A 15800-nucleotide genomic window follows, 5' to 3' on the forward strand; every position below is an offset into this window, starting at 1 on the left:
TCTTAAAAGTTACATTTACATAATCCGCCTAAAAAGTAAAAATAGGCATAATTTTACGCAAATAGGCTAACTCTTAAATAAAAAAACGAGATACTACCGATATTGAGCTAAACTTTGAAAATATGTTTAGCTTGCATTGTTGCAATCGTAACTCTTAGCAGAAACTTTACACACAGGCTACTTCAATGTTACCTGACGCCATGAAAACATTTCTAGAAAAGTCGTATAACTGAAAAGGTCCAACACAAAAGGCGAGCTATCTCTGAGAACCATTCCCAGCATTGACCTGTTCCTCAATGCCAGAGAATCTCATCTGCATTTCTATTCTGGCCAGGCTTGTATGTGGAAGTAACGCCCAACGGTCACTGACTTGACGAGCTTCACTGGGAAGAAAAAGGCAGTTGCCGCTCAGACGCGCAGCGAGGCTCCTGAATGAAGTCTGTGGCCGGGAGACCCCGTTGAAGGTCAAAGCCTCCTGTCACAGCTGCAGGTGGCTCGTTTCACTTCGCCCACATTTCATCACCTCGGAATTCAGCACGGTTCTTAAAGGCATCTCATTAATTGGTTTCACTTCATACACTAACAGAACATTTCTGCAATCGAAGTTGAGCTCAAATGGTAGGAGGAGATTCCTAAGAGATTCCCAAGAACTCTCTGTCTTGCTTCAACTATTTTGTTCAAGAAGTCATACTGCCAACTTCTGGCTGGTTGCTGGACAGACAAACTATGAAGCTCTAAAAGCCTAGCTTAAAAAGTTTGATGTCCATCCCAGTAACTCACACTAGGTTACCTCAGAGCTTCTGGATTCTTCCATTTTTTAACCATTGATGAACTGATAACACTCACTGATACTTTCCTCTCCCTAAACAGTTCTTTCCAAAGTCTGAATGGCTGGGGTTCCCGAGGCCAGTCGCTCTAGAAAAGAAAATACATATCAGAACGGTGTTGATCTGCCTCGTCTGGGTATCAGAGAAAGGCCTATCTTGTCTCCTTTCCAGCGGAGTCATTTATCTATAGTTTTTGAATGCTTCCTAGTCAAACTTGAATATGCAATGAAGAGCTGGGGCTTTGTGGCGGAAATATAATTAAGGCAGTGAAAGATGTAGAGGGTGAAGAATGGGGATGACATCAGACCAATTTCACACTTGGCACTCGGATGGCCAAGCCAAAGCCAGGCTCTTGCCACGCAACACAGATCAAAGCACACTGCCAGTTCAGAAAAAGCAAAAAAGGATTTAAGTATGCTAATCTCCAGGACAAATATATTTTAATCTTGTTAGAATACAAGTTAACGCCACAGCTCAGCGGTTGAACTTTATAGCGAATTTAAGGGTGAGATCAAATTTCACTTACATTTTTTCAACGTGTATAACTTCAGGTCCTTTCTGAGTGACTTAGGTAATTGTACCAAACGGTTAATCATCCAGCTGACATGATCAAGGAAAAAAAAGCATTGCGTTCATTGAAGATGTCTCCACTCTAGGGCATACAAGTAGCTCTAGCTAGCATAAAATGGGAAATTGATGTTTAGCTGTCCAGTTCCCTTTGTTTTGAGTCACAGCCCACTGCACCTTGGGAACCCTTGATCTGTCATACTTAAGCTCAAAGCACAAACACAAAGCTGGGTAAACACAATAGAAATAAGATACTTTGTAAAGTCACAACCAACTTTCTAAACAGCAATCGGTTTTGTGAGAAGGGATGGTTACATGCACAGCAAACTTCTCTTTAGTATGAAAAAAGGTGACCTGAGAACTGAAAATCTCACAAGAACAGCATAGTTCAACAATTACATAACTATGAACTTATGATAGTATTCTTCAGGTAGATATAGCACTTTTGGGACCAGAAACCTTGCAAAGGCAGACATTTAATACTAAGGTTACTAGTCTACATGAAAAAATAAATAAAATAATAATAATAATAATAATATATATATTATTATTATATATTCCTTATTTGTGTGTGTATATATATATATATATACACACACAAATAAGGAATGTTAGATGTTTGTTCAATAAATAATATTGCATTCTATAATTAAACTTTTCAAACAACTTTTCTTTGGATTATGCATTAAACTTAGGCAAAACACAAACCAAATTACTTCAAAATAGCAGAGAAGTGATTATTCCTTTACTCATTTACATCAACTGATCATCTGAAACACCCAGGCATTACATGTCCCAAAAGAAACCGGCATCATGTAGATTCCTGAATATATCCTTGTGATATGCAAAATTTTTCCCACTGCGCACAGAGAGCGGACTTGTTAAACAATGCAACAATATCAGAGAAAGCGGTGAGTATTGTCATTTTCCCCCTCAGTGATTTGGCTGACACCCATATCCAGACCAAGTCACAGAGCTAAGCAATCATGGCGTCTCTGCTCCTTTACTCTCCCAAAACAGGACCTGCCCCTGTGCTGCCGCCACTGCAGCGCATGCGTAGTTCTGCATGGAGGGAGCTGTGAGGGAAGGGTGCGAAAGGCATGCCATCATGCTTACCCAGCGGCCATGTTCAAAAGCCCGACTTGGACAGATATGGGACATCAGAACGAAACAAGCAGGCTGTGCTGTGAAACGATTTGGGACAATAAAGTCTGTATTTTTGCCATTGCATCTTACATTCCTCTTAACATATCCGCACACATATTATTCTGAACAGGGAAAAAGTGGCAAGTATGAAAACAAATGACTCATTTAACCACTATATTTGAAATATTTTATTTTCTTTTATCACGGTCAAACGTTCCATAAATAACATTGGTAATACCATAGTTAATGCCATGAAACTAAATTGATGTAAAAATGAACTAAAGAATTAAACATGTAAATTAAATTACAAGTCATCGGAATAAAATCAAGTTTATTATATATATATGTATTAAGGTAATACAAGAAGAGTGTGCCCACTAATCAACAGTGGAAGCAGTTGTAATAAAAATGATTTGACGTTCATAAAGTGTATCATCACATTTTGAAAAAATTCTAAACAATAACATACTTTAGGAAAATATTTAATGTCTTCATTTTTGGTCCGGGTATTTGAGTGTTCTTCTGCAGACGCTAATCTGGAACTAAAGTTCAGTGTGCTGGAAAACGGAGCTCTTACAATGACCTGGATATGTGAAGAAACAATAAGGCATAGAATTACAAAAGCATTTGATACAAAAAAATTGAATGCAAAAGAAGGCTAAGCTTTTAACTGGGGTTCTTGCTACATTCCTGAACGTACAATATTATTTTCTGCCACACACACAAAACTTTAGAAAATAAAATTGACATTGACTGTTTTGCTTTATAATTTTGTTATCATAGACACTTGTTAGTTAGACTTACTACTACAGACAACTACTTGCATAAACAAGTCTCTTTAAGATTTAAACATGTCAAGCACAAGATTAAAAAATATATATATCTTTAACAGCATATGTATTTAATGTTCATTAAACTGAAATTTATACACATACTCCGTACACTTTCACATTCTTTGGCTAGCAATATTTCACATACTTACATATTGTAATCAATGTCAAAATTTACTAGAATTCCAGCAAAATTAACACTATTCTGCTTAAAGTCTCCCAGTGTTTGCAGAATTTAATTTCATAAAATGTAACCTGTAAAAACTGCACTGCACTGTCTGAGGCATAATGCGAAAAGAAAAAGCTAGTTTGATTTTAAAAAGCAGAAAGTAGAAAATAAAAACAGAAAAACCCATTGTAGACGGTTTAAAATAATAATGTAAAAAAAAAAAAAACAATAATTTAAAAGCTGCATTAATATTTGTATGCAGAAAAGCACTAAAGAAATGCATGAAAAACTAACACTTTATGCACAAAGCAAATCAAGAAAACACTTTGGTTCAGGTTTTGAGTGTAAACAGGTTTAACACTCATATGTATATACCTGATACTTCACTGCACAGCGTCTTAGCCACATGGTCTGCCTCACTGGAGAAGAGGGAGATGATATCATCTTCCAACTCTTCCACGATGCTTTCACACTGCAAAAGACATTTTAAAAAGCATTCTATGAACAGTAAATAAGAAAGAAGCAGCGGCCAATCACATCAGTGAAAATACAGTAACGGGCAGCCATCTTTAGCACTATACCATTGGCAAGTCTGCCATCTTGAATGGTTCACGAGGCAACTTACAGGCAAATGGCATTTAGTTATTTTACTGTGGTCTAAAAATAAAGCCATCTTGTACAGAAAACATACAAAACACTCGAACACGAATATAAAAGCTTACAGTACATGCTTTGTATTTAACAGAAAAATGAACAGCAATCATATAACAAATAAAATTATAATAACAAAAATACATCTAAATCTAAAATTACCATAGGAACATGTCACTTTGTTTAGGAAGTTTTGTCAGTTTTGATAATTCATTAAATATCTCAGTTAATGTAAATGTTTCAAAGGCCTTCAGAAATAAAACTAATAATAACAAATAAATAAAAAATTAAACTAATGATTTGTAGTTCGACAACTTGTAGTTACACAACTGTCATAGATTAAAAAACTACATAAAAATCATGTGGAAATAAAAAAAAAGCTTCTAAAAAACAAACTCACTTTTTAAGGTGTATACAGGCCTGTCAAAAAGACTAATGTACACCATGACAAATATCCAAATTTATACTCACAGCAAACTTCAAGGCACTGGAACTCTCTGGTCCATCAAACTTAAAATTTTTGAAATCGGGAAAATTCACGCCATCATTTCCTCTTGGTGCAAATCTCTTGTAGCTCTTTTCTTTGGTGTCCGGGTCCTCATAGAGGGCATAATCGCTCATGCTATTGCAAACTTCTTCCAGAAGTTCATTTAAGTAAGTCTCGGACCTAGCCAGAGGAACCTATCAGAAAGAGAATTCAGAATAAAATTACAGAAAAATTAGTTGACTAAGTTACCAAAACCGAATCTCCCTTTCTTAAAAAATAAAAAAAGGAGAAGGGCACTGAGGTCACTTAGATGACCTTTCCTTCCGTTCCCATCTAAACACATCCCCTGTGCCATGACGCTGACTTTTAACCTGCATCTCCAAAGTTGCAAAAGTAGATCCCCTTGCCTTGGCAACAGAACAAAAACACACTGTGGTGTCTAGACAGGTCAAGGTGCACCCTGCTCCCACCCCTTTGGCCTCCCCCGGAAGGAGAAAGGGGAAAGGGTGACGGGGGGCGGAGAGAGTGAAAAGGCTGGAGAGCGGGGGGTAAGCAGTGGGGAGGGGAGTTGTCAACAGCAGCCAAGTGCAGGGTAAACAGTGGAGTCCCATCCTTTGGTTCTCTTGGGCAGCTCATCTCTTCCATCCTCCAGTGATCAAAGCAGGAAGTCTTCCTTGTCAGGCCAGTCAAAGGGTGGCGGGGTTGGGGGCAAGGGGGTTATTGGAAAGAGGACAGGTTGCAGATGAGCTGGATTTTCTTGCGATGTAGATATATCCCTGACCCCATTGTCCCCTTTCAGACACAGTATGGACCCTTCCGGTCTTACTGATTACATTATGAGGGCGTCTCTACCCCCTCCACTCTTGTGAGGCTCGGTGACATAAAGAGGCTTCCGTGGCTCACTGCCATCTGGTCACAAATAAGATAAAAGGTCCCATGGAAGGACAGCAACCTATCCACACATCCCCCATCCTTTTAATTAAAAAGCTGAATGCGGTTCGATGGACCGCAAGATAAGACAATATACGAATAACTACGAGCCAGAAAATCAGTGAACGAAGGTGGCGATCGGAGCAGGACGTTTAAACCCTATCAATATCAAACAGTGTGGGTATAATGACATCCTCTGCATTAGAATTGAATTATCATATTTGAGATCTTCGCCAATTACACTCCGAACTCATTTCAAAACTTTAGCAGACTTTGTGCTAACCACCGGAAAACAATAAGAGATTCTGCCGTGCAAAAAAAAAAAGTCCAAAAGCAATAAAAATCTCGTCTTTGGATCTAATGGAGGATGGCTTGTGTGCCGCATCCTCTGCAGATCACTTATCATGCAATCCTGAAAATGGTGGGGAATTAAATTCCTCCTCGTAACAGTCTGAAGGGTTTGAATAGAAGCTGTCAATAAAGAATTTCTGTAGGAATAAAGGGGGGGGGGGCGCAAGGCGGCCCAGGCAGAGAAAAGGCTTCTCAGGGATGCCATCCTTCACTGAATTCCCATTGGAAAGCCAGGCATCATTGTAGTGTTGGGACACAGGGCATTTCATTTTGCTGCCTTAATTCCCTAAAAAATGGCTAAAAAGTCTAAATGTGCACCCACACACACAAAAAACAGATAAGATATTGGATCTAAATGAGAGTTGTTGAGTGATTATTTATACACAATCTGACCTTTCGGCAAAGCTGTTGAAGGTTATCTTTGGTGAATCTGCTAAAAACATGGGGCGCGACGCAGGGGTTCACCTACAGCTTCTGGGCAAGTGAACCAAGCCAAGTATGAAAAGAGAAACAGGGAGGGATTTGGCGAGCTTTAATTAGCATTTATTTTTAAGTGAAGTCACTCTCAGGGAAGAGTGAGCGAGTTCTGCTACACTGCTCCTGCATTGCTTCCTTATTACTGAAGAGAAATGGGATACTCAGGAACCACATGGATCGGCCTTCATTTCCCGGCACCACTGTTATGCTGAGCGATAAGTAAATATTCGAAACAGAATTCAGTGCAGCACAAAACGGTTTGGCTCTTCACAGTAGCATTTGAGAGACGTGGCTTTTTTTTATACTTGTTACAAGCTACACAGTCTTGAAAAACTATTGCATTCATAGCATTTTTTTTCAATCTGCAATGAAAAATAAAAACTAGATATTGACCAAAATCTGGTTACAGCTCCCTGAGCCGCAATTTAAAGCATAATATGCAATTAAAACCCCAAATCCTGACTTCACCTCAATGAGCTGATAAATGACAAATTAAGAAAAAAGACAGATGCATGAAACAAAAAATTAAGTACTTCATTAATCAACTGTTTCATCTGCAATGAAGCAAGACATAACAGATTTAACAGGTTTCTTTCTCAATCCCTAACAATACCTGTAAGGTTTGTGCTTTTTCTTTTTCTTTTCAATAAGGGCAGAGCATTACTCTTGTTGCATTGCAGGATGACAAACATTTTACCCACAATTTAAACGACCTAATAGGGGAGGGGAAGAGTCAGAACTGAACAAACACTTGTTATTAGGCAGCAGTTACAATCAAAAGGGGATTAACCCCTAATCAATAGTGGAGTCGGGCACCTAATGACAGTCCCTGGATACCAGGGGTCAGGGCTTAGAGTTCATTGGGTCTGACCTTTACACATTGACACCACTGCTGAGAAGGAAACAGTAAAAATGGCTCCCTTTACTCAAGTAAACAGAACAAGCTTATAAACACCAGGGGAAAATTCAAGCGCTATGTAATGCAACTAGCCTAATCTCTACATAAATACACAGATCTCAAGAAAAATGAAATCCTCAATTACATCTTAATAAAAATCCATTTAAATTTGAAACTTAGAATTCAGCTCTTATCAGTATACTGTAGAATATTTTCAGTCTGTGTTAATAATGTAACAAAGCTTCACTACAGATGAACTTTTCACAACTTATCACCATCAAGGTTGTGCTCTTGAGACAAACCCAAAATTGCCTGTCAGACTCATCCTGGATGAAGAGGAAATTACTTTAGTGGACACCGTGAATGCACTGATAAGGATAAATGCTATAAATTGATTCTGGAGCACGTAACGGTGAATCATACCTTTTTGTCCACAAGACTTCCATCAGGTTTAAGTCTGAATCCACCAACATGAATCGTCTTTTTTGGATCAGTTTGACTGACTGAATAGTTCATCTCCTCTGCAATAGCAATGCAGGCTAGAAAAGAAAGGAGAAAAAATAAAGTAGTTACAATCGATATAATCATTTTAAAAAATAAATATTGAATGTAGCGATTGTTGAAAAAGGTAATTAAACAAAAAAAGGGAAAAAAAGATTCTAAATTATTTTGATGAACACACATTGACAAAATACAAATCAGAACATTACCAGCAGGAAATAGAAGCAAACGTGTATTATATATATAAATAACCTTGCAGTGGTCTATCATTGTACTGCAATAAATATGGCTAAATATACATTTCCCGTAAGATAATGTTATATACCTACTTGCGCAATTACTGATCAGGCCTAGATTTGTAATCATGTCTTGTGCATATATCATGTGAACTAAAATCTAATTAGTATCAACTTTTTCACCTGCATTGCTGCATGTACTTTCTAATTGAAAAATGGCAATGGCAAAAAATGCACTAGCTATGCTTCTGGTAAAATCTTGAGTCCACTGGTGCTTAGTCATGCTTGCTATATTACCATGGCAACTGCCAAAACTGGGTGGAGCTTAAAGTGGGATTTATGTGAACCAAGCTTTGCACCCTTTGACTCTCCAAAAATGCTTGATCCTAGCATTAGTTTCACCAAGTTTTATTATTTTGTAAAACTAGCAATATAATTCCATAATAGAAACTAACTAATCTTAGTCCGTCAAAGTGACCAGAATGGAATACACATTTAAATTGTACATTTACCATTCAAATTAACTTCGGAATCCTCTGAAAGTAAGAAATGAAATCTATTCACATACAAGATAGTAGAAATAGTTTCAATGTTGGTTTAATGTTGGCCTTTTATAGCGATGATTCATATAAAAATAACTAGTCTGTAAAATTAATAACCTACAAAACATGTTTGTTTCTCTTAGTTCAGAATAACTTAATTTACGATAAAAAAAGAAATTTAGTTTAGAAAAAAAAGAAAAAGAAAAAAAAAGGTGTAATATCCTAATACGTCCAGACATGGACATGACAGTTAGAAAAAAAAAAGTTCTTAGATTTTACTAAGATCTAAATATGCTTGGAAAAAATGAGTGAAACTTGCACAAACTTTATCAGTGCAATATAGCACTTAAATATAATTATGCTTATGTAAAGTTTTATTGTTTTGAAGAACTGTAAGTAACCTGAAATACAGAATAAATAATACTGCAAGGTTGATGTATATAAAACTCTAAAAAGTTTATTTAAACATTATAGAAAAGACCATGTACTATTCCAAATGACCAATCTAATTTAAAGCAACATGAAAACATTCAATTATTTAGCGCTCACTTCAAGTACTTTATATCAAACTGAAGCTGACACCGCTTAAAAAAAAAAAAAAAAAAAAAAAAAAACATTTTTAAAACAAATATTTCCATGATGATATTAAGAAATAAAGAAAATCAGTAGTGCTTTCATTTTAAAATGTTTTTTGGAGTTCTTAACTCAGCAGGCTCAACTAAAGTTAATCTCATATTATGTTTATATATATATATATATATATATATATGATACAATACTTTTTAAAGTACAATTAGTTACCACTGAATGCAGTTGTTTGCCTCAGAAACACCTTTAAAATATCATTTAAAATGTCATTAAAAAAATCTAAAACAAAGGGAAGGATTTGCATTGTTTACAGGGCATTTTAGTCAGGGTAAAATTTTTAACCTGAATGAAACGACTCATTGCACTAGAAGAAATAAATTTAATAAAAAACAAATCTCATCCAATTAGTAAGGTCAAACAATGACTGGATAAATTAAGTGAAAAACTGCTCAGTTATAATCATGAAGTGTTGGTCATAACAGTAATTCATCAAAAGTGTCCGTTACATACATCTTAATAATTCTTAATTTCGAATTATGTCCTTGAATATCTTTGTTTAACCAGCCACTTAATGTAGAAAATATCAGCCATATAAACACTTGATCAAACTTCTACATTATTCTGAATAAATTTCCATTTAATTCATTTGCATGCTCCTTTTTAACTGCACTGATGTTACAAAATGTTTAAAAATCATGCCGTGGCAGTTTAAAAGAAAGTGAAAATTAAGAGATAAAAATTACACTTCTAGTAAATAAATTGAACAGTTAGAAACAGTTGATTTAATTACCAGCTCAATCATTACTTACTATAACATGAAAAGTCAGTTGTGTGTGTTTGTGTGAGTATTACTTATTCATTTATTTAACTCCATGTAACATCCAGTTACCTGAACAGTACAATGCTTCATCCTTCTTTGACTCTGTTGTACTGGACAACATGAACACTGCCGCAAGAACAAGGCAAACCTGTTTAATCCACGGTGACATGCTGATCTCCTGAATGAGGAAAATGCTGTAAAGGTAATTGAAATTGCATTATTCCATTATATACACTCACAGAACAACTATGCTGAATATTCATCACGAAAAGCTAATGGTAACCAACACAAGAAAGCCAAGTCTGAGTGAACAAACTGTAAAATTGTCTAAAAGATCTTATCTAAGCAAACGCTTAGCTATCATACAAATGTATCCAAATTGGCACCCACAAGTTAGTCAACTGTTTGAGTGTATTGGCTCTGCATATATTAAAAACAGTGTCCGACGTTCACACAGCCATGTATGGACAAAAATATAGGATAAATGAATAACGAATATATGGTACCATAATACACCGATGGTGTCTTAAGAATGACAAATCTGAAATGCCACAAGTATTCAGTTGGCATAACTTTTTATGCAAACAAGAATCTTCATTGACACAATTAGGGGTGCATCAACATGTTTAAAATCTTATAAATAACAACAGAATAGTGTGTAATAGTGTGTAGTGTGTAAAGAGAATAAAGTATGCTGCATCTTCCTTAAGTGAGATTTAAAAAATACACAAGTCCAGTTGGAATAGTGACCAAATTATAAAACACCTCAGAGGGAGCCTTTTAAAGTCTTCAAAAGATTTTGAGTACTTATCAGGTGTATTTTATACATAATACGTTTTGCTGCTCTTCTTTCAGTTAAACTTTTTTAAAACTTTAGGGACCAAGTTCTGAATGAACTAGCGCCCCCAATTGACCAACACCACTCTTATTGTCCATCTACTGTGTAATTTGAAATTTCCTTTAAACACTAATGTTCTGATAACAAAAAACTGACTGATCGCAATATATGCATCTGTTACTTAAATAAGGAAAGGATGCATTTTAAACTAATTACTCGTCTAAATAGATGCAGCCTATACAAGAAAGCGTCACCTAATAGTGCGCCCTGAATAAGTCACTCTTCAGGAACTTAGTGCACCTGCTCCACCTGTTTCATTTGTTCAGGTAAATGAGCAACTAAAAAAAAAGAAAAAAAAGAAAAAAAAAGTTATATATTTGGGTATAGTGGTCAACCTGTAGTTTTAAGTTTATTAAACTAAAACATTAAGAACAGTCGAAGTGTTTAATGTCTTACCTGAGACGCTACGTGTGAACAACAAGAGGTGAGTGAGGCACGGGTAACGTTAAAAGTTTTGCTACAAAAAAATTACTAATGCGTAAGAGGGTAAAAGATAGCTTACACAAAACTCCCAACAATCCGTCTGAAAAATGAATTACAAATGCGTTTCCTTTACATAAAGCAACGACAACATACGTGCCGGTCTGTAGTGCTGCCACGACCAGCAACCTTGCTGGCCGCTCTGAGAACTGACAGACGCGACATCCAATGAAATCACAGAATTCTGACTCTTATCCAATGAGCGCAAAGAATGACTAGACATTAAATACCCGGATTAGAAAGTTCCCAGACACAACTCGACCAGATAAAGGGAAACATTCCAGCCATGTGACAATCAAGCATTGGTAGGAATCATATGTTGTACCCAAATTAATACGAATAATAATTCCATTAAAGAAAAAATTCCAATCAGATAATTTCAATTAATTAGTAAAACATCCTTCATATTTGTTTTCTGCAAACTATAACATAACTACTGTCAGGATAAACTAAAATTTCATGGTTCATGGTTTAGCTGTATTTGAACATGTGGAAGTCGTAAACTGATCCCCAGATTTGGTATTTTTATAAACGAAATCAAATCTGAACACTATTGGCAGTGTTCTTTGTATAGACGCCACAAACAAACAGGGTGGCAGCAGCAATGCAGTCTAATAAATAAACATCGATAAACATTGAACATTAAGCACTGAAAACAGTGCTTAACTTTATGACAAAACAAATGTTTTTTTAAAAAATATATATATATTCATTTTGAGCCTTGACTTCAATGAATCGTTTGTAGAATAAATATATCTATTTTTAAACCTTTATACCTATTATTTTGTGTTATGAAAACGGCAATGCAACCAACAAATGTGTGTGTGTGTGTGTGTGTGTGTGTGTGTCTATATATATATATATATATATATATATATATATATATATATATATATATATATATATATATATTAAACTTTTTAAAATGTAAACATTTATATATTATATTTGTATTTAAAATTAAAGATTTTCGAGCGTGTTAAGGAATCGTGAAAAAGAATCTCAAATATATGCAAATGTATTTTCAAAAGTTGTTTGGGTTTATTTTTTTTATTGCCCAGAATCCCTTGCATATTAACTTTTTCATAATTTTTCACGTTTGAAACGTTAGTGTACACCAGGTTAGGCTGTGTATCGTGTTTGATCTATAATGGAAAATATTAAAGGAGGGCAAACTGTTCTGCACTACATTATATTACCGTGTAAGGTTTTGGCGTATATCGATAGCAGTACGTCAGCAGATGGACCACGTTTCACGTTTTTCCTAAGTCACGTGAGTGCTGAACGTTGCACTTCCTTGAAGTTAATTGAATGTTTTCTGCATTATTTGTTTGTTTATCCGTTATTCAGCACATTGCACACTTACTATGTGAAAACCCGAACAGTTTGGAGACACCATTCCTATATCTAAGATACGCCTAAAACCTGGATTTCTCCATGCTTGGCTGCACTTGACCCTATAGGCACTAATATAATATAAAGTGTAAAAGTCACAACATTAACTGGAATGATAACGGTATTTGCATAAGAAAGCTGTACGTCAAACCCCAAGTAATTTTAATAGTGTACTGCGCATGCGCAGCGAATAATCTGTTGTGAATCGTGTGACGCAGGTAACATTAGCGTTTTATTAGTGCCAAAAATATTGCATGTTTCTTAAGCAATTATGGCTTATTTCTTTGTGAAATGGACATAATTTGTGTAGAAAGTCATTATTAGTATAGCGGCACTGCACTTGCTCTGGTAGGCCTACATTTAAATTAATGAACTAATAATAATTACAGCAACTCTTGGTGTGCACTAAATGCTGCAAACACTTTAATTTTACCACACAGTATAATTCATACACAAACAAAACGTGTTTTATTCTCTTCACAGAGAACAATGAGGTTTATGACAAGCCTAGCAAAGAGAGGTTTTTCAAAGTTTCAAGGTCAAGATATGATAAGGTAATGCTGCTCTGAACTTATTCTGGGTTAAATGGGTCTTCCCTAATAGATTTATGTTATTTAAGGTGTAAAATAATGTAATAACGATCCAGAAATAAATAATAATACTATATTTCCATCTATTAACTGTATTTGCCATATAGACATAATTATGAGGTACACAAGTACTAGGTATATGGCCTTAAATAATAAATAATGTGATTTTGGTTAAGCATGCGCAGATTTGATCAGTGTATAACTTTCACATTGTTTAATTGGGCTTTTTAAGTAAAGTTTATTTCTTTCTGTGAATATGAAAATCAGTATGTTTCTAAATAACCAGGTGGTCTTGGGCATGCAATGCTTTATGTTTTTTTCCTTTATAAAGAGATTCAGAGGAAAGCGTTCTGGTGGATGACTGGCTGACATCTAAACAAGTGAGTATATCCAGAACACTGCATATGTATTTGAATAGATTTTCGTCTGCTGTCTTGCACCTAGATCTCTGAATCTTGTCTTGAAGATCATGTGAAGTGATTGCATTCTCAGTGCACAGTATGATGTGCTGATAAACAGCAGTAAATATCTGTTGAGGTGCCAGGTCTCAGGTGATGGTGTCACGTTCTGCCTCAGGATTGTGACAGGTGGTTTCTTCACAGGGACAGCTGTCCTATTTTTTTTTGCAGTTAATGGTATATTATCTGCTAAATGTGTCCTACGGCACAAATGCAAGGTGTTCTGCAGATAAAAGGACCTTACTACTAGAAATAGCTTTAACTGTGGCAGGTTTAGGTCTCTTGAGGATTGACCAGATTTTACATGAGGGAACTATAAAGTCTTTAATGCTTTACTAGCTAAATTGTCCTAGCTCTAGCTCAAACTTTGAATGCAGAAGATTTACCAGTGCATCAATATTCATACTGTACTTTTTGGGAGCCAAATCCCTTAATATTTTTGCTTTTCTTTTGAAATATCCTTTCGATTATTTAAGAGCTGAGCATACTATTCAACAAATCCATGATTGATGTATTTAAAAAATACCAAATAAGCATTCATCTCAGGTTATTTGAATCAGACAACTGCAGTCTGACAAAAAAAGTCTTATTATTGTTCATATTTATAGATGTAAAATATTACCACAAAATTGACTGGAAAACCAATATAATGAAATAAACATTAGTATGGAAGGTGGATTGGTTCTCGTTTATATGAATCTGTGTTGAATTGACTATATCAGCAAAGATCAATTGTCCAATGAATGACTCGTTAAAGTGTTGGTTGAAAAGAGCCTAAATTGAGGGTGTATTTCTCAGGATCTATTGGACACATCAGATGAAGAGCTGAACGATGACCTTTTGCGTAGCGATGATGAGAACGAAACTATGAGGTAGGGTGAACTTTTCCTCTTTCTGTAGCAGCCTGGTCTATAGGTGAACTGTAAGATAAAGGTTGATTTTTGATGCACCCCAGAGCCTTTGTTTCAAGTAAGCTCTGCTTAGAGCAAACATCGCCGAAGCACATTGCACATAATGGGACTGTTGTTTCAAAATGCCCTTATCTTGCTCTTTTTCTGTCTGGCAAATTTCCAAACAAGAATTACATAGCTCTACTTGGAGAATACTGATGATCTGACGTGGCTAATAGTCTTTATATTACTTTAAATGGTTAGAAACCAATTGTGGCTGTTTTGAGCCCAATTATATTGGCATTTGAACACAATTATATTTGCTTTTGACAGGTTGTGTTTCTTTTCAGATGTCACGATGAAAGCATTCCTAAACCAAAACTGCAGGTGATTGCAAAACCTCACCTTGTTTGCGAAACTCCACACCTTGCTGAAGTCCAAGCTACATGTCCTAAAGAAGAGGTGGAGGTGGACCCCGGTGAAGTTTTAGACATAGAAATCAATGCTCCTTCTGGAGATGAATTTCAAGTGAGTTACCCCTTTATCTCTTTAGATAGCATTGGTTTTGTCGTTTGATTTTTTTTTCCCCTTTCTTCGCTCTTTAAGCTTTCAGTGCTTTGGAATTGGCTCCCTTGAGGGAGGGAGTGACAGGGAGGTGAAATTAGATCTATTATCACTCTCTAGCAGTTTATTTGTCTGTGCCCTGACAAAGTTAGTGCTGACAGCTTGTTTGGTGGAAGGTAATGCCCCCCTGTTGTCTCCATGGCAGAATTGAGCTCTGACCTTGAGGCCCGCATCCCTGCGGAAAAGAACTCTTTGTGTTGTAGGAGAGACTCCCCGCCAATTATCAGCCTCAGATAATGCATAGGCTTCTATCAAAGCGTAAACCAAATCTGATAACGCCTGTGTAGGTGAAAAGATTATTGACCCTTTAAAAGATATCTGTGTGACTTAAATATGGAGGACATAACTGATGCTCCTCTCTTGTTTTCCTGTCCACTGAGAAAGAGATTACCCCTAATAATGGTGTGATATGTGTTGGGAAGTCAATGTATCATTATTTCAAGGA

At 35.9% G+C, this 15800-nt stretch overlaps 1 protein-coding gene across 2 annotated transcripts; it reads right to left on the bottom strand.

Annotated features, from left to right (window-relative positions):
• Nucleotides 1–2713: 2713 nt before the first annotated feature.
• On the bottom strand, nt 2714–11550 carry LOC128012875 (protein canopy-1). 2 transcript variants are annotated; one of them, XM_052595446.1, is made up of 7 exons: nt 11315–11550; nt 11113–11196; nt 10090–10214; nt 7757–7872; nt 4662–4871; nt 3915–4011; nt 2714–3123 (listed from the first exon to the last, which is right to left on the bottom strand). In XM_052595446.1, the coding sequence occupies exons 3-7, from the start codon at nt 10187–10189 to the stop codon at nt 3083–3085; spliced, it is 564 nt and encodes a 187-aa protein (XP_052451406.1). In that variant the 5' UTR covers nt 10190–10214; nt 11113–11196; nt 11315–11550; the 3' UTR covers nt 2714–3082. The 2 variants fall into 2 exon arrangements, with proteins under 2 accessions (XP_052451406.1, XP_052451405.1); XM_052595445.1 differs by lacking the exon at nt 11113–11196 and having other exon boundaries at nt 11315–11549.
• Nucleotides 11551–15800: the final 4250 nt, after the last annotated feature.

This window comes from Carassius gibelio, chromosome B24 (assembly GCF_023724105.1).
Source record: "Carassius gibelio isolate Cgi1373 ecotype wild population from Czech Republic chromosome B24, carGib1.2-hapl.c, whole genome shotgun sequence".
NCBI classification, from domain to species: Eukaryota; Metazoa; Chordata; class Actinopteri; order Cypriniformes; family Cyprinidae; genus Carassius; species Carassius gibelio.